This window comes from Neolamprologus multifasciatus, chromosome 10 (genome assembly GCF_963576455.1).
Source record: "Neolamprologus multifasciatus chromosome 10, fNeoMul1.2, whole genome shotgun sequence".
Taxonomy (NCBI): Eukaryota; Metazoa; Chordata; class Actinopteri; order Cichliformes; family Cichlidae; genus Neolamprologus; species Neolamprologus multifasciatus.
Genome location: NC_140448.1, coordinates 14,604,735 through 14,630,877, shown reverse-complemented (window position 1 = coordinate 14,630,877; position 26,143 = coordinate 14,604,735). Strand labels below are relative to the sequence as shown.

Genomic DNA, 26,143 nt, shown 5'->3' with positions numbered 1-26,143 from the left:
ATAGACTTCTTTAAGTAACTGTTAATCTATTCTGGATCTAAAAAGAAGATTCAATAAAGACTCCCAAGACCATCATTGCCGATATGAAACAGGAAATACTGACCAAAGGATGGTAGGATCGCTGCTCTGGCGGCTCAGGTGGTAGGATAAGGCCAGGAGTAGCCCACAAAATGCGGAGAACAGTACTGGAACATGGGCATCCCCCCACGGTGCCTGATGGAAAAAAGGGGGGTAAAAAAATCAAATAGACGACTGTAATAGGAAAAACACGTTCAAACTCTTCCATGTCATGTTCAGTAACTTCACACCTGACACTAACATGATCACACATTAACAGCTCCACGTACATGTGTAATTGCACAAAAGATGCACTGAGACAGGATTACTCAAGACTGTTGCCCACATTCTGAAAACCCATAAAGTCAGTATTAGTTGGGTGTTGGATGTCTTTTGGCGACTTGGCTTGCCTGAACATGTCAAGGAATAGAAACACAGCTTGCACTGTTTTGATTTATTCTTTTAATTTCCAGCTGAATAGTCAGGGGAAGTGCATTTCTACCTTTTACCAGTTAAAAATCAAACCCACTTGTCACTGAAATAATATCGTTTTACAGTACACCGTCTTATTTCTTTATATTTTGCTTCGAAGGAGTCAGACCTGTAATTTTTAAAGTGATCTTGAGCAATAGGTATCCAGGCTTTCAGAAGAGCTTTCACAAGTTTTTTCTTTGGCCATTGGCTGCTTTTTCATTCATTCAGGCCAGTCCTTGGACAAGAATGTTCTGTTAAGCCACTTAGCACTGACCAATGAATAATTTGACCATACCCCCCCCCCAACTCAACGTAGGGGTGCTCAACAGGCAACTTGGCAAAGAACAAACTTTATGTACTTTGTTACTTGTTTGAATTTCTTTAGTTGAATCTACAAAAATGGCATCGATAACATAGCTTGACAGACATAAAATAGTATTTTTACAGCAACAATGAGATTTCCAAAGAGGTATTAGTTGAAAACTTGTATCATAGAATGGTTTGCAGCTTGTCCTTATTTGAGGAAACTGGACAAGTATATAGAAATGCAAACAATAGAAAGTAGATGCACAAATGGTATGAATTTGAAAACCTTACATCGCCTCACTCTCTAGTTAGTTATCGTATTCACGACACCTGCTCGCCCATCAGCCTTTTACAGCTGAGCGCTAAAAATTACAGCAATGCTTGCCTAGGAGGTCATACTATTAAAAAAATAAAGGTGTTCATACTAAATATTGACTATCAAGCTCATAAGAATTGTACAAACTCCATTTTTGCCCTGCATATTTCCTCAATTTTCAATAAATTGCTGCAGAAGAGGGTGGTGGCTCACACACATAATACTGTATGTCTGCATAGATGCCAAGCAGGGAAGTGACACGCAATCACAAATGATCACTTGAGACATATGTGGAGAGTAAGCCGTCTACCTGTGATCAGATCACCCATGACGCACATTAATAACAGGTGCGAACTGGGACAGTCAGTCGGTTCAACTTACATTTATGGCACCGAGGCAAAATCCATACAGCAGGGCAGCCACCAGCACACTGCGTATGAGGCTGTACAGAGATGAAAGGGGGCTGGTAGTGGCTGAGGAAAGAATACAGAGAGATCAGACACAATTAGGCTGGTATGGGTGAGACACAACGACACAAACGATAGACAACTCTCATTATTCTGTTTGGGCAGAAATACTCAAAGTATTTGTTTTTACTAGTTTCTCTGAGCAATGGACAAGCAGAATCTCACACATTTTTTAAATGTTTATTCGCATTGTGGAATGTGTTCAAATAACCACATGGTTTTTAAACTGTCCTCCTAAAAATTGTCTAACACTTTCAACTTCCAAGTATTCGATTATCCCATTCGTGTAATAATATTCTTACCAGTTCCACCAAAAATGTGCATGTCAATCTGCTCCAGCAGACACATCACAAAAGTGTTGACCTGAGGTAGCAACCCAAACAGGAAAATGACTGGGAAACACAGGGCAAACACTGTTGGATGAAAAGAGGGGGAAATTGTGTTTAAAAATAGGTTACAGTTTAAAAACCCACTAATCCTCCTCCTGCATAAAGTAGTGTTATAATCAGGATATATTCAGGGCTATTTAATTAACACTGCAATAAGAAAGATTATTATTATTATAGATTATTATAGAAAGATACCTATTCTGGCATGTAGCAATGCTAGCACTGTCAATCTGAACATCAACCTGATGTAAAAGAATCCATGAATAATACTAACCAATGAGCACATCCCTGACACAGAGCAGGAATTGCGCAGAGAAGATGATGATGCCATAGAGGGAGAAGGGCTGCAGACTTCCAGAGCGCCCAGATAAGTCAAAGATCCAGATCATCACACAGCATAAGCAGAAGTAGACTGGCCGACTGTACACAATGATCCAGTTATGCCCCTTTTACATAACAGACAAGGAGAGAAACAACGTTATACCATAATTTTAAGGTCAAAAGTATTTTATAAAATGTGGATTCCTAAATCTACTACTCACATGCATGGGAGAGGCTGCATCTGGCTGTACACTCTAAAACAAAGAGGCAGGAAATTTAGGCTTTATGTCTTTCACGTGTATGTTAAAAACAGGAATGACAATTGCTTGGCTCTAGCTAACCAGGTTAACTGCAAATTGTTGTGAACCTTGGACTGGATTTTGAGCACTTAGTCTTCCTACAACAATGATGTTAAAAGATTGCTTTAAAACAAGTCCAGTATCATATTACTGGAGCCTTATTTTAAATTGCACAATTATTGTACTCTTGACAGAGGATGCGTTGTAAGAGAAAGTCTTATAACGGTCTTACGTAGGCTAAGTCTCACAACCAGTCGTTTTTCCCCCTTTTTTCTTTCAAATAAACATCAAATCTCTAAGCTCTAAGTAATATTAAATTCGACAGGATATGATTTTGCCAAATCTCCACCTGCGCGATCCGTTTAGAGATTTTCACAGAACCAAACGGGGGTTCAGAGTTTAGTTTAGACTGAGCACTTATATGTTATGACATTGTAAGAACACAAGTTTTGGTCATACAGTGACCATTATGAAGTTACTTGCTGAAGACTTTTGGTAAGAGAAACAACATAAATAAGAGGTACCTTCAGTAAGGAGTACTGGCAACTAGCAATGACCAGGCAGAACTGGAAGACCCAAATGTCCCTGAAAAAGCCTTGGAGCAGCAGCAGGAACCCCAGGAATGCCACCAGGCTGGCCAGCACCACAGCAAACACGTTCTCTCCCACACGGCGGTTCCTGGGAAAGTAAGGTGCAGCAGTACATATTTGAGAAACCTCAAAATTAAATTTTAAATTAAAATTAAATTAAATTTTGTCTTTGACTTGTAAATAAAATGTGCTTCGTGAGAAAAAAATTAAAACAAATGTGTATTAAGTGTTAAGTCAATATCCTACTGGACATAAGTCCTGTGACAATGAGGAGGTTCATCCATTACAAACAAAACAACCCATTAAAAAAAAAAAACACAGAGTATCAGTATTACAGTAAAACCTTAAAGTTTCATCTAAATCAATTTACAATGCATCCTGTATAATAGCATGCCACAAGTTTCTATTTATTTGAAAGAAAAACACAGGATAACATTTTTCTGAGTTGTTGTTTAGTGAAAATATATTAAATAGATCCTTTAAAAGAACTTCGCTTATGAATGAAAATCTTTTGCTTCAGTGTAAGAGGCAAAGCAGCCTTCAGAAATGATACAGTGTGAACAAATTTGTTGGACTTGTTAATCCATCTTCTCTATCAATTCTCAATCAAAACCATGGACCTGTTTAAAAGTAAACTCAGTTAAAGTTAAATATTTACTTGAAATGATAATTTGTCAAAACAAAAACAAAAACAAATATTGTTATGTATTAATTATTTGAGGGGCAACAGAGTACATTTTGTACATTTTTCTTTGCTGTCACAGAGAAAAAGTAACTAAATAAAATGTAACCCATTCTCTTTTCCAATGTTTTGTCTTACCTGTCTAATAAGGCAAGCAGAGCCAGTCGATCATATCGGACTCTCAGCCACTTTCCAGGCAGCACCCAAAAGCGATAGTACTGTTTAGGTTTGGCTTTCTCCTCAATCATCAAAGTGTTTTCTTGGGACTCTTGTAGAGACTCGTGATCCAGATCAAACTAGGTAAGAATTCAGAGATTGTGTGAATTAGGAAACAGGATCTAGAAGGACCGTCTGTGATAGTTAGCTTAGATGTGCCGACTGATGTCCTATTTGGAATAATCAATGAAGCACTGCTAACCTCGGGCATCTCCAGAGGCACCCTGCGCACCTGCATCCCCTGTAAAGCCCCTTGTCTGGGCTGTAGCATGGACAGGACTGGTGCCCCTTCTGGGACCTCAGTGGATGTGAAGCTTGAAGATTGGGACTGCCTCTCCCTTTCTCTGCAAGTGTAAAATTTCACAGCCTTGAATGTAGCTGTTAGTAATGTTTTAATGACAACAATAACTCTCGTAGTCTGTAGAAAAGAAAGACACTTGGCAATAAAAACTTTATAACTTACTGAACTGGGTCCTCATAGCCGCCTCCAGCAGGTCCAAATGTGTAGGACCTCTTTACTCCTGTTATATAACAGAGACACAGCAGAAATGAATACCCTCAACAGTGTAAAATCTGCAATCACAGACAGAGTATACAATAATGCAATCTGACAAGTGATTTTCTTTATGTAGATTCAAATACCAGTGACCATTACATTACAATTACTTTACATAATGCTTCAAAATAATAGCTCAAATAACAGACTGGTAACATTTCAAGGTAGCAAGTCCTAAGAATCGGTACTCAAGGAGAGTCCACTGTTCATGAAGAGTTAGATGGAAAAAATGACACCAGTCTCATATCTGCCCATTTAATAATAGGATAAACAGAATGACTGTCTAGACAAGACAAGGTACTTACCACTCTCATCATAGAAATAGTGCACTGCCCCTTCTGATGTGTCGTCAAATGTGGAAGCCTCATGGATGCCACTGCGGGGTAGTAGAAGTGAAGAGGCAAACTGTAAGGCTGAGGGAAGTGTACGGGTGCGTGAATGAGAGGAGGTCCGAGCTCGCTGGAGGTCCTGGAGACTACAGGAAACAAACAAATGAATACAGCAGTTAATCTGAATCCTAAACTCAGTCCTCCTAAAGCTTACCTGCTCCATGAGCTATACTTAGAATTATTTAAAATTAAATTAAAAATACGACTTTATATAGACAAAATTTTAATCTGGGCTGTTATTCTTATGTCCATTATAATGTAAAAATACTAATATGGAAGGCATGGTAGAAAGAAAACCAAAAAGAAAAGTTGAGGACAAGCGCAAACAAACATATAGGGACATCTTTGCTTAGATGACAAACCTGGGAGGTGATCCCATGGTAGATGGTGGTGGTGTAGGGTTGCTCCCAGCATTGTGTCTCCTGCGTATGGCCTGGGTCCTCTTTACACTGCTGACTGATTCGTGTTTGCCCCCTTCCTCCGTGGCCATTGCTGAGGAAAGTTTATCATTTACATCACATCGTCAGTGTACATAATGCACATATCTAAGATTTAACTATAACTGCATTTTATCTTAATTCAGAACTTAGAATGTCCTTATGTTATTTATTCATTCATTAAATAAATATGTACAAAGCTTAAGAGATAGTTAGGTTTCACACACCAGACTATTAATTAAAATTAATTTATTATAAATTTTTCAAAGCATGACTCCATGTTAGCAGCAAGGACATGGGTTAATGAAAAGATTTTGCCTCAATGTGTTAGGGGTGATCGGTTATTGAGGTCTCAGCAGTGAGGTGGTAATCAGGGTTTAAACACAATAATTTATACTCATCTTACTGATGCTTCTTATTTTTGTATTAGTAGTCTTTTTGGTCATCTTTCATTACTAAACATTGTTTTAAATACTCCCATTTTATAAAAAAGAAAAAAAATCTGAACAGAATTGTAATTGAGCACAACAGTATTATTTACCAGCAGCACATATCTCACTCTGAATTTTTCCAAACTGTCAAACCAAAAAAATTATTTAAAATGAAGACAGTGAGTGAATAACAAAGAAATCAGATGCTATCAGCCATCTCATTCTCCTCTCCTATGCTGCTGATGTGGATTCATTAGATTTTGCTGCTAAAGAAAGAGCACAGCTGCAGCCTAAGCCAAATTGGCAATTTGCAGAGGTAAATTAAGTTAGCAGTTAGTGTTTATAGTGAAGCTTATGTTTTAACTTCTTTATCAAATTAGCCTAACAAGCGCTTTTTGAGTGTTTAAAATATTCATATAATTTGTTAAACAGACAATTTAATAAAACTTTATTGGGTTTTCATTCAAAGTTATTTATTCGATTAACAGTTTTGTAAACCATCTTTTAGTGCAGATGGGAACACCTCCTAAACAACTATGTCTTTGCTAAAAGACATAGTTGACACATTGACCATAAATGGCACCAAAAGATGGTAGAAATGGCACCAAAAGATGGTAGAAAATATTTTGCATAGTTTCTTCACATTCTCATGACTCAGGTACAAAGAAATGTTTAGGTACTGCACCCATTACACTTATTGGTCGGGTAAAAGCTGGATGATGCCTGAATGTTTCTGGTAAACTTGCATAATAAGGAGTTCTACTAAAATAATAAAGTTTAAGCACAGCAGACAAAATTTTAATTAATACTTCCAACTTTCTCTAACACTGTGCTTTAGTTACCTTTCACTATTCCTACAGTAGGCATATGTGTGACTAGTCGACTAACCGACTAATCGTTGCTGTTGTCACTAGTTGGTACCAGACTTACTAGTGGTTTAATCTAATTGTTAAACTTTTAATCAATGCCAAATGTCGGTATATTATTGGGTCCTAAATGTTATGCACCCATTTGCCAACAAATGGCACATCATTGTTGGGAAACTAAATCTGTTAATCTAGGCCTGATCTTTCTGTTAACACTATTAGAATGAGATCATTGATACAAGCAGTTGAAAGGAGCTTTCTCCATAAGGTGGATGGGCTCTGGCTTAGTTATAGGGTAAGGAATTCAGTTATTCGGAAGGGGTTCAAAGAAGAGCAGCTACTCCTTCACATTGAAAGGGGACGGCTAAGGATGTCTGACTGACTTTAGATAAGCAGAAAAAAATGGATGGATGACTTATTGTTTTATTTTAGATTTTAACTTTTATTGAAGTGGATGTCATGAATTTCGAACAGTGTGCATCATTCATAATGCTTGGGACTTTTAAGTCGTGATTTATTAGATGTTAATTTGTCATATTTTAGTGGAACGTGTTTGGTTTTGTAGCATCTTTAACATCGGTTTATTTTAAGTGTTTTTCATCTTTGATGTCTGTCTGGAGTATAATGTGTAATGTTGATAATGCATGCTGCAAGGTGCTGCACATTTAAGCGGCATGATTCATCACTGAAGAATGTGATAAATGGTTTCAAATACCTATGTTATTAATTTTTATTAATAGTTATTAATTAAAAGTTTCTCAAATGGAACTTATGAGTGGTGTTAAGTTTCAGACTAGTCGGTTAGTCTCTTTTTTTCCTCATTTAGTCATCTAAGAAATTGGGAAAAGCCCTAGTATAACACACAGTGGAAACACCTGACATTAATACATACAGTATATAGGTAAAAGCTGCTCAGTCGTGGAAGACCATGCCACAAAAATGCTGGTGCAAAGTTTTTGTGCTGATGGTTTTGTGCTGGGGGCTCTGGAACTCTGCAGTTATTGACTCAAAAGAGCTTTGGAGACTTTTGCGCACTATATGCAGTCAGTGAGCCAGTTCTATAACTTTACACAGTTTGAGCCTTCATTTCTGTGGTTCCTAAATGCTTCCAATTTGCAATAATACCACTTACTGATAGTGGAATATCTAGGATGGAAGCAATTTCACAAACTGACTGGCATGCTTGAACTCAGTGAGCTCTTTAGAATGAGCCATTCTTGAAAAAATGTTTCTCAAGGCAGACTCCTTGGCTATGGGTTTGATTTTATGCCAGTCTGGCAATGGGAGTGAAAACGCCTGAATTTAAAGATTAAGAGGGACTTTTGTCCATATAGGGTATTATGTTACACAATGTTAAAATAATCTGATTAAATAGAATAATCTAAAAAATAAATTTGAATAAAATATTATTTTCTAAATGTTTTCTTTATTCTTGTTCCTGTGCACAAAACAGACACTTCAAAGCAGATTCTGTTACATCTGTAAATTTGAATGTGTTCTTTCAAACCCCAATTTCATGCTTTATTCCGTAAAGATACAGTTATACCTTTGTTTTGCCTGCTTAATTTCGAGCTTAGTTTTGTGAGGATTTTGTTAATAGTTTTGTTTTTTTTACGACGGGCCCAGGGTAACTTAATTTCTTTGAAGCTCAAGTGCGGTATCTCACTATGGTAAGTGCCCCTCTGGCATGACAAGCCACAGAAGCTCTTATCACCAAGACCATGGGGTCCAGGCATTTTTAGTGTTGTTGTTCTATGTGCCACTACTACACCATAAAGCAACTAACTCATGACTAAATTTAATTAATTCAAAAGGTCAAATAATTTTGACTAAATAAATAAATATCAGTCAGCATTTTTCCATGTTTTTTTAATCTATTGATGCCTTACTATCACTGTCCAGTTGCATGGGCAAAGTGCAGTGAGATACCTCATTCAGTTTTCAAGGAACCGGGGTTAACCCCTTGACCCACACAAAAGGTCAGCCACCTCTGGCTCATTCCCCAAATGGCAGGGGGCGAAAGGCTAACAGCTCCTGTGCAGGGCAGCTATAGGTAGAATCTCTAACATCAGGCATGAAGGCAGCATTAGGGTGCAAAACCTCCCTATTACAGTTGAAAACTACAGACATGATGTGTGGGTAGATAGAGCATGTAACTTACAGTTACTGTTATTTTTCATTGATGCTAAAGCAAGCTGTAAAAAGACTAAGACTAACTCTAAAACCGTAGTTAAATCTCTTTGGTGCATTACCAAAGCCAACATGGCAGCCTGACATTCCAGACAAATACTTTAATAGTGGAAAATGCTCTTCCCTTATCTAGCAAAACCTGAAGGAGGTCTAACACAATTCTAACAGCACTGATAAGAAATTTTGTTCGTAGCTGCACATCTCTCAAATACACACCCTCATAAAGTCAGAATACAGAAACTGCTCTTGCACTCTGAATGGTCTCAATCAACCTCAGGGGGAGACCCAACTCATTTAAATTTAGCCTTTCAGGTGCCAGTCTCAGCTAACTGCTCTGTGACACTTGTGACACCAGGCCCCTGTGCAAAAGCAGTGTCCACCGCCGGCTGTGGAGAAGACAAGTTAGATCCATCATCCATGGCCCGCTGGGCCAATATGGAACAATCAAAATCAAAGAGAGCCACTGCTCCCTCAACCTGCTCAGGGAAACTCTTATAGCAGTGCGCCTGGCCATGAGTGAGCTCCCCTAATGTTTTGCCCTCAATTTTTTTTAGGGAAAAGAAAAGAGGACATTGTGTTTTTGTATGATGCAAACAAATATACAAATACACCTTCAGACGTGGTGGACTATTGTAGGATTGAGTCTCCACTCCCCATAGAGTGGATTTCCTCTGTAGCTCCGCTCCAGTGTTCAATGCACTGGGAACATGCGTCACACATAATGACAGGAGGTGTTCACTGCTCCACACAATCAGAGTGTGAGCCAGGCTGTGTAATGTCACACAGCAAGTGCCTCAGACAGTCTGTATACACAACTGTTGTTATACTGTCTCTCCTAATCAGGACATAACAATTTTTCAGCAAGAAATGCCCCAAAGCCAAAAAACCTGCCGTCAGCTCCAAGTAATTTATATATATGTGCGACAAAGCCTCTGGGGCTAGGTGCCATTTATGGCCCTCCACTTGAAAACAGCACGCCACCCAATCAATGAAGCATCTAGTTTTCCTCATAACCACCTAACCTAAGGGGAACTGGCGGTGAACACTTTTGGGTCTCTCCGGTAATAGAGAGCCAGAAGATATCTGGGAGAAATTCGGCTGAGATGATGTCTCACATCCAGCTGCAGGGTGGACACACAGAGCTGAAAATCCTGCATCGCCAGCAACCCCTGAAGGATAACAGATTATGCAGGGCATCAGCCCCTCCAAGTGCAAACAAGCTCTTAATGAGACCATACTTCCTTTGCAAAACAGATTGAGGTTCTGGTGAAATTTCTACAGAAAATCTTACAACAGAAAAGCCGAAAAAGAAACACTGCATTTTACAATTACCTGATAAAATACGAGCCTATGAGAGTTGCAAATCATTGCAACATAGTCTTTTCTTGCTATTTGCTCTTATTGCAGACTTGTCTGATAGTGACACTGTAAACGTATTGAAAATGAAAATTAAGTTGAAGGAATACACTGGAGTAGATCCAGCAGGCGCTACTGAGACATAAGTAGAAGTAGACATAACAGGCGTTCTACAGTGATCTAAATATAGCAGCTCCACTTACAATGGTGCAGAGTATAATATATCTTGAATGGGTTTACAGGCATGATTTTTGATTTTTCCAGAATCATTTCCAGAGCTTTCTGATCACACCTCATGGTTACTTGGAACTAAAAGTAAAGTAATGGCATTTCAGCTGCTCTCTTATTTCCAAAGGGATTGCCACAGCACATGGAACCCATGTTTGATTTGGCACAGACTTCATATCAGATGGAGTTCCTGACACAACCGTCACCTCTATACTGGCTTGGGTATAGTGCACAATCTGATATCAATGTGCCAATGTTGTTCTAGGATCACCAAAGCTAATGATGGGCCAGGTTCATCATTGCAAGTGACCAATCACACTGTTGTGATGTCATGGTTTTGCGACGTGGAAAGAAATTTGGACCAAACTCTAACCTTAACTCTATAATTATAACCGTAACTATAACCCCATAACCCATCCTAAACCACAACCACCCCTTTTTGGATTTTAGTAAATATTGGCAGTTTTTTTCCCTATGACAATATAACTTGCAATGTTGAACCTGGACCAATATTAATTATGATGACCACGGACAACACCAACACAGGGATCATATCAGATACATCTAGTTAGATCACAGTACACTAGCTTGTGAGACCCTAAGGCTGGGTTTGTGTCTCTTTGCTATCTTAATAAAATCTTTCACAAATAAGGTATATGTATTAATCACTACACCATGGAGTCATTACTCGTGATTAAATTAAGTACAAATTAATAGTGGTCTGTCATCAAATATATTACAGAAATAAAAATATCAGCATCAAATTTGATGCCTTACAAATAGGCCTTACTATCAGCGACTCCCTATGAAGGTTAACTTTCTTAATTAGTTAGACCTCCAAACCATGATGAAAACTGTTTCAGTAGGGTAAGTTAAAACATATATTCTTGACTGAAAATTTGCAAACTCACCACCTCCAACAGCCCCCTCTTCAACCAGTTCTCCTGTTCTCCAGCCCATCTGGTTGCCAGTCCAAGAGCCTCCAAGTGAATCCAGGCGATGATGGTGAGCTCCAGCAAAGCCATCAGAGTGTATAGTCCGGGCTTCCAGATCAGACTTAGAGATGGTGAGAGTCCGAGGTGCAGGCGTGGAGGTGGAGGGCATTGCAAGCAGAGTAGAGGGAAGAGCCACTGCATTGCTCTGGCTTCCACCTGCCCCATCCATACTTAGCACTCTTGCGTGAGTCTTAGCACTAGCGGTGCTAGAAGAGCGTTGAGCAGCACGAGGATGTGAGGGGCCAGCAGTTTCGGGTAAATCCCCTTCCCTTGGAGTAGGCAGTTGAGCAGCAGGGGGAAGAGTCGATGTAATGCCAGTGTTAGCAAGGTCTGGAGAGTAGCAGGAGGTAGAGGAACTAGAGTCATCATCATCATCGTCATCATCATCTGAGCTGTATCGGCGCTGAGAGCCCAGGCTAGAACCTGCACTCATGTCACTGCCGTCGTCCTCGTCACTGGAATCCTCAAACAAACTTTCACTGTAAGCCTTAGTGCCGAGTCGATTGCGCACTGGTATGTAATCTCTGTGTTGTCTATGATTGTGGTGACGCCTGTAAGAGCCACAGTCAAAACTACTACTGCCAGCTCCAGCGCGCCTTCTTGGAGCTTTCCTTCGGCCTGGCCTGTGCCCCATGCTACCGCCGCTGGCCCGCAGCAGCTTTAAGTCTTTAGGGCGTACAACCTGCTGGGACTGCAGAGCAGGCTGCTCAGACAGTAAGAATGGGGTAGAAGATATGGGCAGAGCAGGCTCAGAACACACCAGACCCAGGGCCAGCCCTGAGGGCACTGAATTGGTCTGCCGAGGTGGGGGTAGAGGAGGAACTGGGACATTCCTGTCTAATTCACAAACCTCTGAGTGGCCACTACTTGAAGGGGAAGAGTTCTGGAGAGGAGGGGGCTGTGCAATATCAGAAGGTACAGATGGCAGATCTTCTCCTTCAACAAGTGTCCGGTCTAGCCCCTGGCTGAGGGAGAATTCTTTGGAAGGGGAGCGTAGTAACACACTGTCTGACAGATTGTCAGTATCACTGCCATCTTGCACTGCTGAATCCTCTGTGGGCTTGTGGATGTCAGACCCTATCTCTGGTGCTGAGGCAGAAACTTGTCCATCTACAGGCCGCGACTGGCTGAATGAAGGACTTTCCAGCTGAGTTGAATCAGTTTTTTCACTGCGGTAACTGCTAACAGTGCTTAGCGTCTCACGGTCTGTGGTAGCTCCACCAGCACTGAAACAACTGTCTGTTGATCCAGCAGCTAGTGCTACTCCGCTGCGGCTGCCGGGGTGCTCAGTCCCAGGAGCAAAAGCCACAGGGTCAAGGCCTAAACCCAGCAGATTTTCACTGAGTTCTTCACTTAAGCTACTCTTTATAAGAGGGCTTAGGGGAGTATCTCCCAAACTCTCAGATTCAGCAGAGGGGCCAAGGGGAGAGTAAGCCCCCAAATCATTGTCCTTGGAACTCTGATGAGACAACTGTTCTGTTAACATCTCCACTTCTTGCAAGTGTTCTTTCTCGCCTCCATCTTCTTGACTCGAGGGTGAAGGGGGGATAGACAAGGCTCCAGGTTCTTCAAATCCAGCTGACACCCCAGATACTCCTACAAGACCTTGGAACTCACCTCCAAGAGCGGCAACAATGCAGGATGAGACCCCATTCGGAGCCCCTGTACGGTAAGAAAACCAAACATTAGACTGAAATGCACTTTTGCAAGCTGTAACACTGACATTGTGAATTATGTTTCTCAAGATTCCATTTTTTTCCCCCTTTCCTAAATTTGTATGAAAATACTGATATACTTACAGCCTGACTTATACAGGAAGGATTAAACATTGTTTCCAGTATCTAATGCTCATTTCTAATCAGTGAAAAATAACAGACTTACTAATTGGGTCCTGGGAACTCTGACGTAGGATCTCACGTTGAGCTGACGTGACAATCACATTATTGCTTCCTTGTTCTCGCATTAACTCTTTGATATCTGAAATAAAAGGAAATTAGTAATTACAAATTTAAAACATATGCTTGGATAAAAATGTCAGACTATCTATTATATACATCATGATTTAAAATAAAAGTATGGTATGCAGAATTAAAACATTTAGTTGCTTACCCTTAGTACCCCCTGAATCCTCCAACTGAGGCAAGAATTCCTGAAGAGTAAGAAAAAATATACACAATGCTTTAAACCACCTGATCCACATGATTATGCATTACGAAACCATAAGAACATCGCTAAGTACTTAAAAAAATCCCCCTTAGGTTGGTACTGAACTAAAAAAAATCTTGCAAACTACTATTATAGGCATACTGATCATGGAAAATACAAAATTTTTTAACCTGGCACTAAGCCACGGGAGGTTCAGACCAATTAGCATTTAATGAGGAGCTACGAGTTAGAAAGATCATAGTAACAAGTGTACTTAGGTTAAACAGTAACTTGGTTTATTCAATCATCTGCTGTCTATTTTTTTAATTTTTTGCCTGTAGCCATACCACCCGCTAGCTTTTAAAGCTTGCTACATGTTGTAGTTTGCTTCACTGGTTGAAGTTCCTTGTGCTGACGCTGACAGACAGATGTAGTATTTTTTCTGAGCCGTTTTAAAAAAGGAGTCTAAGAAAAACATCTGACAGACCAAATTAATGAATTAAAAAAATTCTAATAGGTAGAACTGGAGAAATGTTGGAAGCCAGAAGAGAGAATGTTGCATGCTAGTAAATATGGTAATCCTCACCGACACTTGGTTTAATCCAAACAGAGAGTGCTGGGAGCTGCAACGCACTGGGGGTGTTGAGTTGACTTTCCGAAACACAGTCATCTCTACACCAACATGACTATCCCTGTGAAATAGTCACATGCAGGAAGAAAAAAATTTCAAAGAATTCAGCAAGTCACAACATTACAACAGGCAAGTTATCTTTAAGACACATCACATTACCTGTGCTGATTCCCCTCATGAGCACCTGACCCCTCTTCTCCTTCTTCTGTCCTTGGCGCTTCAGCTGTTAGTGAGGCCTGCTTTTCTCTACAATCTCTCCAAGGTCGAACATTGCATGAAGTCGGTAGTTTACCACTTTAATGGCAGTAAAAAATACAGCAACCACAGCAGAGTACACACCTGCCACCAACAAGCTTGGAGGAAGAGCCTGACAAAGAGTTGGAATTTAAAGAGAGGAATTACAAAAATGAGACCAGGCAGTCACGTCAAAGAACTAGAACCAGGAAGGAAGCTTAATTGGAAATGAGGTGTTAAATATAGCTGGATATTTCAAACTTATTATGGAATTGTTTTAAATCAGGATCTTAATTTAACCACACAAGTTCAGGCAGACACCCTTAGTTTTTATTTCCCCTATTGTTACAAGCACTAGAAGTTAAACTATAAAGTTATTATCCCATGCATATGTGCTGAATGAGTCTCTCATACAGTTTACATCATTAAAAAAAATTTATGTTATTCAGAACATAGTATTTGACCCATTTTACACATGATAATCCTGGGAGATGATCAAGTCAGTTGAAGTTGCCTATGTGTAAAAAGGGCTTGGGCATGTAAGTAAGAAACGGATTATTAAACTTCTTTGAGGTAAATTTGTGATTTGACCTATATAACTGAAATTACTTGAAGCTATCATGTGCATCATGGCTAACTTCTGAAAACTGATTTAAAAGGATTTGTGCATTATTTTGGTAGCTCCTATTTTTATTTGGTGATGGGAAAATGAACTTACCATGTACAGAAGAAAGGGGAAAGCCAGGAGAAATATCCAAAGGTAGAGGTGGAAGCAGTTGGAGAATGTGCTCTGGTGGGGATCCACATACCACCCTCCAGTGAGCGAAGCCCACACGCCCTGCCGCAGTATCTGAAGAGCTTGGGAACCCATCTCCACCTTCAGGTTCAACTAAAAGTTGAAACGCTTCCCCCAAGGCTGTAGCTCAAAAAACTGTGCAGCAGTTTGAGCCACGGTATCTTGTGTCTACGATGGCACGTCCATGGGGCATGGCAGGTTGACCAAGACTGTTTCATCAAGCACAGCAGTTTTGTGTCTTAAATATATGCATACACTTCAGCTGAGATAAAGAGTCCTTGCATATTCTTGTGCCAGTATAAGCTCCCTCCCTGCACCAGCGTTGCCACACTCTAGCCTAATCCTCGGTGGGTAATCAGCAGAGTGACTTTTTGACACACTGGTAACCCAATGACTGCACGAACAAGTGCTCATCTGTGAGAGAGATTACAATTAGTCAGTTTTCTTTTATGAGGCTTCACTTTAAACACTGGATTTTATGAAAAAACAATTTTGAAAATCTAATAAAAAATCACCAAATACGTTTAGTGTTGCTCTTTTTGTTTCAGGTGCAACTTATAACGTCTATTTAGTTTGTTTTACTTTAACATTTTACTCTTTTCTTTCATCTGTCCTTTACTTAATTACATTAAATCACAGGACACTAATTATCCTTTATTGCAATTGAAGTGACAGAATCGTTTTAGTAATCGATAAATGCAAAAGAATAACATAAGCTAGCAATGGCACGTGAAACAATGATCATAACAAACATAATTTGCCATTAGATGTCTTTCACACAAACAAAAACAGCTGTATGTTTATTTTCCGACAGCCTGAACTCCCTATGTTCACGTCCAGGCCATTGGTGTGCCAGCTAGATTAAGTTTTGTGACAGGCACTAGCAAGCTAACTGGCAGCTCAACGTATATTACAAAGATTTCTGTGCATTTCTCACCTCTGGTCAGCCGCCAGTGGTTTCAGTGACCTCAGTGAATATGATAACATGACCTAAACCCGAAGATTATCTCCTCAAACTGACTGACAGACAACATTAGGATACCTAATGCTAGTTACCGGCTAATGCTAGGCCGCATATGCAAGCATTTCTATCTTGATGTCCCTATCGCTGACTGGGTAACTGTAACGTCACCCTAAAACAAGACAGCTTAACGCTAACCGCTAATAGGTAGGTGAAAGTCATTAGCTATTATTATCTCACGCTGGCTTGACAGATTTAATAATTGTGCTCACAGTGAGATGTTCTCCGATTTTGGATCCCAGCATAGCTCATAGTTAGCAATAGCTGTCCAGGTTGGCTTATATCCTCCTTCCGCATCCAGTTCATGCAAAATCTCAGAGCTTTCCGTCTCAGGATGCTAGCTAGGAAGGAAATCGGCTGTTAAAAAACTGTAGCTTCACTTTTTGCTGGCGTTAGCTAACTTATCATTTTTCCCGAGAGGCCGTGCTCCTCTTTGGCATGACTGGGTGACAAACATCATGTATGGGGAGCCGTGGGCCCCTCTCATGACGAACAACAAATGCTTCTTGGTATAAACGGACCCTATTTAAAAAAAACTAAAACTAAAACTAAACAAAAACAAAAAATGTTTCAACGAGCTAGCTCACTGGGTAGCTAGCTCTGCTAACAACTAGTTGACACACGCACGCAAGCACGCACGCACGGCCGCAAAGTGAGTGAGAGACCGAGAGAGATTCCCATGGCGCTGATTGGCCATGTGTACTGACGTCATGAGGAGGACTTTTTCTTCTTCTTCTTCTTTTATTTTAAAATATTCTTAAAATGTAATGTTAGTACAAACCAATCAACCACAAAACTACCTAAACAAATTAATAAAAATAAATAGGTCCTGAATGTTTACTTTCAGGTTCTGGCATTCATGTAGACGTTTCTTATATATGGGTTTACCAGCTAGCTCAGGTTAATGTAGGCCAAGCTAACCCCCATATAAGCCAGCCACACTGCAAAACTGCTCCCTACAATCCCAAAAGACCCTCACCTTGCTAATGGTTCAGTTCCAGATGCCGCCTGACAACCCCAGTTGTCCATGCTTGAAGAGATGAATTGGACCTACATATAGGTAGGTAGCTGATTTTGAGATAGGTAAAAAATTTACATTTATATTTTATATTTATTCTTTATGAATAGTATAGAACTCGCATTTGTGTGCCATTCTGCAACATTAGCCAACGATCTCTTGTTTTTTATGCCAGTACACATAAACTCTCTGACCATCTTTGTCTGTAAAATTGCCTATTTATTGAGGGCATGTTAAAAAAAAAAGTTCTTGTGCAAATATACTATATTGCCCAAGGTATTAGCTCATATGCCTTCACACACATATGAACTTGACTGACATTCTTAATCGAAAGAGTTTAATATGTTCGCCCACCCTTTGCAGCTATAACTTTGCAGAAAGTTGGTGACCTCTGTGCACTATGCGGAGCGCATGTTCTTGCGGTGTACAGTGGCTTCCTCCCACAGTCCAAAGACACAAATAGTCTGTCACTGTCTTAATCCTGGTGACCCATCCAGGATGTACCGTTCCAGTCCCACTGTGATCCTGATTTGGATAAGTGGAAGAGCATGGATGCACTCATTTTCTCTCAATTTACAGAGTTATGTGGAGGGAGTGATGCCTGAGTTAACATCACGGCTGTGGGAAGATGACACATAGCCAAGGTTAAATGTCAAGATATGAAGTACGGAAGCGTAGAGCTGCCACCCAGGCAAAAGAAAAATACAAGTGTATCACGTTATAACGTGAAAAGTTTATTGTTCTAACAAGATACTTTTCCTGTTTGTACAATATACTATCATGTTTGTACAATATACTATCATGTTCGTACAATATAATATTTATATTGTACGAACGTGATAATTATGTATATTGTAATAACGTGATATTATGTTGTTCAAACGTGAAAGGTATATTGTACAAACATGATAGTATATTGTACAAACAGGAAAAGTATCTTGTTAGAACAATAAACGTTTCACGTTATAACGTGATACACTTGTATTTTTCTTTTGCCTGGGTGGCAGCTCTACTCTTCCGTAATGAAGAGAAGCTATGAAACACATATAATTACTTGTGAAGTCCTTGGAAATAACTATATAGTAATTACAGTAAAAAGAAAACCTTGATTGAGCAGTGGTTGCTCATTTCATAAAATGTTATTAATCCCAAAGGAAATTAATCATTGATGGTCATCTGCTCGCACACACACACACACACACACACACACACACACACACACACACACACACACACACACACACACACACATAAAAAAATATGTTAATTAAAATACACACTTTGAGGTAGGCTTGAGCAACCCCACCCCGTGACCCTGAATTGGATAAGCAGAAGAGAATGGATGGATGGATAAAATACACTCATTACTGTCGTACATTACTATGCTTGAGGTGCATCAGGTCTAAAAGCTGCTCCTGCACTTTTCTGTTCCCCCTTCCAATTAAATCCCCACGTGTTATACCTACAGCTTCAGTGTAGGGTAGGCCATATCAGCCGTCATCTGTTTCCCCTGCCTTTGCTGTTTTGTTGAATTAACCTTGTGATACCTCAGCAATGCTCAGGAGTGGCTTATCATATCCTGTAGCCACCCTCCTTGATACACAGTGTCAGCACAGATCAGGCCTTGCTGCACCAAAACCGTACTGACACCACACCTTGCTTACCCCACAGGATTATTGTCATCACTATCAGCACAAAGAGACTGATAGGACAGGTCATCCTGCTGACTTGAAATGCAGTCTCTCTAAATTCTTGTCTTTGGTGATAAACATCCTTGAGATAAAGTGATGGCTGCTTAAGTGCAGGCAACTATAACCTTAAATCACATCAACGTCACCGACTTGCTTTCCCCTCTTACAGTTCCACATGTTCTCAGCAGGGGGTAGTCAAACAACACCAACATGGTGCCGCTGTCAAAGATTATCATGAGGCTGCTGATCCTTATTGTAGTTCTGTAGTTGAAGATGATAACCAAATTTGCCTTTGATAAATGCTGTGGGGTGGCATACTTTTTTACTGTGAGGAAATACCTCATGTGCTGTAGCCTCAAAGTTAGTAATATGATATCAGCATATAGACTTGCTCCACATATTAAGGGGATATTCTAGTACTTTATTTGAAGGATTTCAAATAAAGACTGACTAAATTAAGTGTAGCAGAGCCTGATGTAGCCCGACTCCACAAACACTCCCTCATTTTAATAATTTGACCAAATAGTAACTTTTTTCATAACACTTCCTGCCTTCTAAATTACCAATTTTTTTTAAAATTCTAAGTCACCAGCTTGAAATGCATGTTTTATATTTTGTTTTTTTAACCCAAGTTGAGTACTTGGTACTCAAGTGAGGGAACAACAAAGTCCACAAGTGTCAGACCTGATTGGGTCACACTGTGGACAAATCACTAGCATCTCTTATGAGAATTTATCTTGTCTTTCTTTTTCTTTTCTTTTTTTGGACTATTTAAACTGCATTTAAGCCTCACAGAGATCATGAAATTCCATTGCAATGGACACCGATAGTATAAGAAAGTACAGAAAATATGCTTCATTATAAATAATAGGCATCCAGGAGCTACTAACATGCCAGAACAATGCAGAGTCCAAAAGAGAGTGCGTGAGCAAAAGAGAGGAGTGAGAAAATGATGATGAAATTCAAGTGTAAGACACATTTTTAGCACATTACATGACCTGCAATTTGTGCAAATACTAGTTCCTCATGTTAAATATATTAACCTGTCTTGTTAGCCTTTGTAGAGTGATGTCATTGTGATTGTCTTTGGTCTATCCTAAAAAGATTCTTTGGTCCCAAGCACTAACAGACAAACGGAAGCAATCAACATGTTACACTGCTAATTTACAAGAATCACTCTCTTATAGTAAGTAAGGCAACACTGGTTAATCTAAATTTTTATTCATTTCTATCCAGATTTCTATGATGTAGTGAAGATTTTAAAGAAATTGAATGAAAAGTGCTAGATGGATTTATGTCCCACGAGCCTGACTTAGATAAGAGACAAAGATGTAGCCGTGGTCAACACTAAGTAAAGACATGGCTGCACACACATCTTCAACCCTGCAGTACAGAAAATCTACACAAGCACTATTGTTTGGCTCCCAGAATTAGTGTGAGTAATTCAGTATTCAACCAAATGTGAAATACGGTCACGATCGTCCTGTTCCAGTCATCAAATTCACCAGGGAGGATATGAAAAGTGGCAGGTTAGCCTCCTTAGACTGTGAGATTTCCATCAGTAATGGGGGACATCTAAAAGCTGATGTGTACCGCAAACCTACGCATATGGATCAGTATTTAAGGTCTGACTCTCATCATCCACTGGAGCATAAATTGGGTGTCATCAGGACGCTACAACACAGAGCGAACACCATCCCCACAGACACAGCGGCCAGTGAAGCAGAAGAACAGCACATCAAGAAGGCCCTGAGTGAATGTGGTTATCCCAGCTGGACATTTGTCAAAGCTGGGCAGGCGCCTAAAGAAAGCTTCAGCCGATTCAGGAGAGAAGGACAACTGCTGCCTAAGCGAAAACCTGTAGTGATCCCGTATGTATCAGGAGTATCAGAGCAGTTGAGACACATTTTTTCTAAACACCAGGTCTCTGTGGCTTGTAAACCCCAAAACACGCTGCGCCAAAAATTGGTCCACTCCAAGGATCGGGTCCCCCGACAAAAACAGAGTAAGATAGTGTACGCTGTTAAGTGCCAGGAGGATTGCCAGGATTTATACATCGGGGAAACCAAACAACCTCTGGCGAAGCGGATGGCACAACACAGAAGAGCTACCTCGTCAGGCCAGGACTCTGCAGTCTATTTACACCTACAGGCCAGTGGACACTCTTTCAAGGATGAGGATGTTCACATCCTAAACAGGGAGGAACGCTGGTTTGAGCGCGGAGTAGGTTGGGGAAACCTGCAGCCAGCTGAGCCTGAAGAAGTCACTTGGATGAGTGATGAAATGTTTCTCCCACAAAACGCTACATCCAGATGAACAGAATCAACTTTTGGAGTGTTCCAGTCATTGTTCTGATGTTTCTTCTCTTTGTAGTCTGTTTGTCTTTCCACCCTGTTTGCCCTTTGTATTAATTTCTTTGTCACTTTTTCCTATCGCTCCCTGTGTCATTCTGATAGTTACTTTTCTTGTGTGCCTTTCATATCTGGATGTGGTTCACACTCCTGTGGTTCTCTCATTGTTTCCACCTGTTCCCAATTACCTTGCTGTATTTAGCCTTTTGTTTCTCCCTCTGTCCATTCATCTGTGCACCTTCCTGTGTTCTTGCTTCTCTCTCTGCATGTCTCCTTGTGTTTCTTCATTGTTTCATTGGAATCTGACCCCCCTCTTCTGGATAAATCAAATTTTTTTTTCTCTGTTTGAATTATTTTTTTGTTTGCCTGCCTGAATAACACTGAAGCACCTTTTGTTATTCTTCTCCAGTAAATTTCATTAAGGTTTACCCTAGCTTACCTTACGTTTGCTTCTGCATCTGTCCTCTTATTGAACTTAGAAGCACACACACACACACACACACACACACACACACACACAAACCTCCTGCTCCTGAGTTATGATGTTTTATAGAACATTATGATGCCACAGTGAATTTTACTGTTGACCTTTCCGTTTTAAGATGCCATCACTTTACAATATTAAACATTTGTTTGAAATCTTCTGTTACTTGGTAAAGGAACTCTTAAGTTGTGGCCAAAAGCATATTTTATGAGGTCATAGTGATCTTTGGCAACTGCATGGTTGATCCTTGAGTCCCGGTGGATGTTTGGGCCAGATGTGATGATATTTCTTCCAGGTGTTCTCATAAAATTAAGTAGAGTAAATCACTATTATGGGACTGGGTACGGTCACAGTGACTTTTACCTCTGACCAACAATCTTTATTCAGTTCATCATTGAGGCCAAGGGAATATTTTTGCTAAATTTACCAAATTTTCACAAGACATTTCTGAGGTATAACATTCACAACATGTCAGCATCTGTACCAAGGTTATCATAGCCGTGTTACTTTCATAGCTTTTATTAATATAGAGTTAAAAAGTTATTCTCTCTTTGGCTTAGTTTTACTTAGTTTGCAGTTTTCAGTGCTAGAGATTCGTTTTATTGTTTAAAATGTTTACTTTCAGTTTATTTTTGATTACTTTAGATTTTATTTGCATTTATATATTTACCACTATAAATGCATTTGCTACGATTTGCTAATTGAAAAAGTGAGACCAACTTGAAAAATACTAAAACAAAAAGACTGACTGTATTTTTTATATTCAGTCTTTTTTTTTACCCTCTGAAAATGTCAGTTTCTTATTTGAAATTTAGTTAGTTTTATTTTACTACTATATTAACTTTGTCCGTTTGCAGGGACTGCACACCCACAGCTGTTGCAGAAGCATACAAGAACAAGGGTCACACAGTTTACCACACCATGAAGCCGAACTGTCCTGACCTAAAAACTACATTCTTTTCATTGTGCTCACCCACAATGTTGCATCCAAGAAGAAAAGTCAAATAAAGTTAATTATTTTAGGGAACGTCTAAGAAGCAACACACAACACAGTTGTGTACAAAGTATATAATCAAGTGTATTTTCATCTTTATCCACGTTCTGTACACATATTAAGATCCATTTCACATGAACACTATACAATAGCAATGAGTGAGGAATGGTATATTTTCTGAGCACTGAGCAGCTCATGTCGAATGGCACTTTCATAAAAAAAAGAACGAAATCACAGAGCATGAATAAATAACTCAACAGAGAAAATGGCTTTATATTATCAGATCCATTGAGTAACAGATTTAGCACATATAAAATGCACAATGCAACAAAACAGAACATTTGTTTGTTCCACCCTTGTGTTTTCTCTGCATAATCTGTACCGTAAATAATCCTCCCCCCACAAAAAAACCCCAAAAGATATTTGCAGCTATCAGAGGAAAAAGTGTGCTTTTAGTCCGGATTTGAGTAAAAGGCAATCTAAAATATAACGTGTTAAGAGGAGTGGTAACAAGATACATTGAAATATCAGAGAAATATCAATACAATTCACAAATCTTCAATTATTCATCTCGTAGAATAGTCATTTAATAACCGATAGAAAAAAAAAAAAAACAATACATGTTTGGCTGCTTTACAAGGAATATCTATGCTTCAAAGATATGTTTACATTTTCTGTGTGCTTCTGAATTATCCCAAGACAGTTTAGAAGAAAGAAAACATTATGAGCGAGCCAGCATCTGGTGAGGTGTGTTGGTTTCCTCTTTCCAAGAAGCAATCAGAAAACACTCTCAAATGTGATTCTGAGCTCTTGAAAATTCCTGTAAAGTTCGGGCTGAAACAGTTTTGAAGTTGTCATGAAAAGCTGTGTTGCGGGGGCGAGCCAAGCATAGCATCTCGCATGATTATTCTTCTTTATACCTTCCCTGCGTACACGATGCTTTTTCAATCTGCTAACCACTATATGTACATACAAGCAGTGTTCACGGATAAATACCTTCACTGGTGTAGAATGACTTGCTCACAATCATCCCTACCTGGAATGGCATGGCACATTGACTGCAATATCTGATATTAATTCTCTTTCTGAGCCATCATACTGTAAGGTTCACTGGCCAGAATATGGAGAAGGATTTGAAAATTCCTTTTTTCACCAGGAGGGCTAAATATCTTGCTTCATTTACTTTACGATAAGCCATCAGCAACACGGTACCATCTCTTGTGGATAGAGGCAGAGTGAGTGGGGAGTTTTAAAATCACATGAAATAACATGTAGACTGCAGACATGATGTCTTTTCCAAATGAAGGCCTTCTGTTCGAGTGTAGCCAGGATGACTGTTGTGCTCTCTGTTCATCTACCATCAAAATTCAATAGCTGGGCTGTTCAGCCTCATACATCATAATGGGGACATTGAGACTTGAGATAGGGCATTACAAAGAAGTACAAAGAAACCAGATGTTTTTCAGCACTTTCTTCACGGTGCCATATCCATGCTATATACAAAGCCAAAGTGGATATGCCTCCTTCGAGCTTATTAAAAACATAAAAAAATGATACACTAATAAGGAATTGGTGAATGCAGGCTGAGTGCACATTGTGATACAGAGGATGAGTCAGATCTTGTGCCATAGGTAAGAATTTATCATTAATAGGAACTGGGCAACCTTGACTTTTGAGAAAAATGTAAAAGCAGGACACAATTGCTTTGCGCAGTTGTTGTTTCTTTTGTTTTTTTTTTCTTTGTGGAATTTTTCTGATAGTCGACCTGACAATATAGGGGCGCGAAAGGAAAGCATCCCCTCTCATCCTCTTGTCTCAGTCCACACTTGCCTACTCTCCTGTGATTTCAGACGTAGTATTCTTTGTCTTTGTTCTTTTTGCCCTTTGTGATGGCCTTTGCCACAGAGGCTGTCGCTGTGTTTTTGTCTTTGACCACTGCTCCATTGCCCTCCGCAGTGGAATTGTTGGCAAAATTGTGGCTCTGGTCTGTCTGGTAGGAGCCCTCATCCCGGTTCCGGTACTTGTACATGGCATAGAGGAGGATAAGAATGCAGAGAGCAGCAGCAGCCACGATACCAACCACCATCCCCGTGGTGCTACTGGACTCCCTTATCACCTCCACGGCACCAGGCAGGCTCTTATCATCAGAGGCTGTGGGGTTGGCTGTGGGCACATGGGGAAAATTGGGGGGGTAAGTTAGTCCTGGTGTGTTTCGGGAGGATGGAGGAACAGGGGGCAGAAGCACCTGGTCACGGGTGTTCATTTTGCCTGCAGGAATGTGGAGCTGGTCAGGGTTGGTGGTGGGAACAAAAGGAGGTAAGGGGCGGGGTTTCTGGACTCCACCATCACCAGCGGCAGGGGGTGGAGGAAGGACTGTCCTGTCAGTGACCAAGGGGGAGTTATTATTGTAAAAGTCCTCGTCATCGGATTCCGTCATCTCCCCAGAGCCGAAGGCTGAGACCTCCACAGGGTCACCACAGTCCTCCTGGTCCGGGGGGCAGGAAGGGTGGGGAGGGAGTATCAGGGACTCTTTGGTGGTTTCAAGTGGGGATAGGAGAGTAGGAGGAGGAGGGATGACAGGGTAACGGGTGGCGATGGATGGGGGCTCAAGGGAATCCACTGTTATAATAGGCAACACTAATTCACCTCCTAGAAAGAAAACAGAAAAGGTAGGGGATCCTAAATTAGAGCAGAATTAACACTGAAATTCTGGCTGAGCAGTTGTGCTCATCAGGACGGAAGCACAATCTGCTCATTATGTACATTATTAATGAAGAATTTAATATTAGATGGCTTATCAGTGATTTTATTTAATTGCACATACTATGCCGATTTCTGTAATACATGGGTATTTACATCAGCGCTTGGCAACTGAGGAGAAAAGCAAATCGAAAGCATCATAATGCTGTCTGGAAGGTATGCATATGTGTGTGGGTGTGCAGATTAAGAATGTTTAATAATGCAATACAGCAAATGCGTAAAAAAGAGCTCACATGCAGAAACAAACATACAAGATGACCCGTGAGAGGCGGCAGCTGAATGAAGAGCACATAATAAACACAAGAACATTAAGTTTTAAATGGCCATGCTGGGATATGCACATCTGTAGGCAGAGGTTGAGGAATGATAAGAGAGCAGAAAGGTTATTGTATGAATGAATCACACACAAAATAGTATGATTTTCTGAAAGCACTTGCTATCTTACAGATGTAC

At 40.1% G+C, this 26,143-nt stretch overlaps 2 protein-coding genes across 2 annotated transcripts in view; both read right to left on the bottom strand.

Annotated features, from left to right (window-relative positions):
- LOC146509832 (pecanex-like protein 3) overlaps window positions 1-17,060 on the bottom strand; it is a 29,220-nt gene extending 12,160 nt beyond the window's left edge. Inside the window, 19 exon segments of the mRNA XM_085173662.1 lie at window positions 104-213; window positions 1,535-1,626; window positions 1,923-2,033; window positions 2,284-2,455; window positions 2,552-2,584; window positions 3,154-3,307; window positions 4,040-4,197; window positions 4,320-4,461; window positions 4,581-4,638; window positions 4,979-5,148; window positions 5,425-5,554; window positions 11,482-13,227; window positions 13,447-13,542; window positions 13,675-13,714; window positions 14,297-14,402; window positions 14,501-14,585; window positions 14,588-14,708; window positions 15,294-15,785; window positions 16,309-17,060. Of these exon segments, the coding sequence (XP_085029788.1) occupies window positions 104-213; window positions 1,535-1,626; window positions 1,923-2,033; window positions 2,284-2,455; window positions 2,552-2,584; window positions 3,154-3,307; window positions 4,040-4,197; window positions 4,320-4,461; window positions 4,581-4,638; window positions 4,979-5,148; window positions 5,425-5,554; window positions 11,482-13,227; window positions 13,447-13,542; window positions 13,675-13,714; window positions 14,297-14,402; window positions 14,501-14,585; window positions 14,588-14,708; window positions 15,294-15,446 (3,677 nt within the window). The 5' untranslated portion in view covers window positions 15,447-15,785; window positions 16,309-17,060.
- A 5,943-nt stretch (window positions 17,061-23,003) lies between these two features.
- The window catches only part of LOC146509831 (neurexin-2-like), a 128,389-nt gene continuing 125,249 nt past the window's right edge, over window positions 23,004-26,143 (bottom strand). The window contains 1 exon segment of the mRNA XM_085173663.1: window positions 23,004-25,579. Within this exon segment, the coding sequence (XP_085029789.1) occupies window positions 24,777-25,579 (803 nt within the window). The 3' untranslated portion in view covers window positions 23,004-24,776.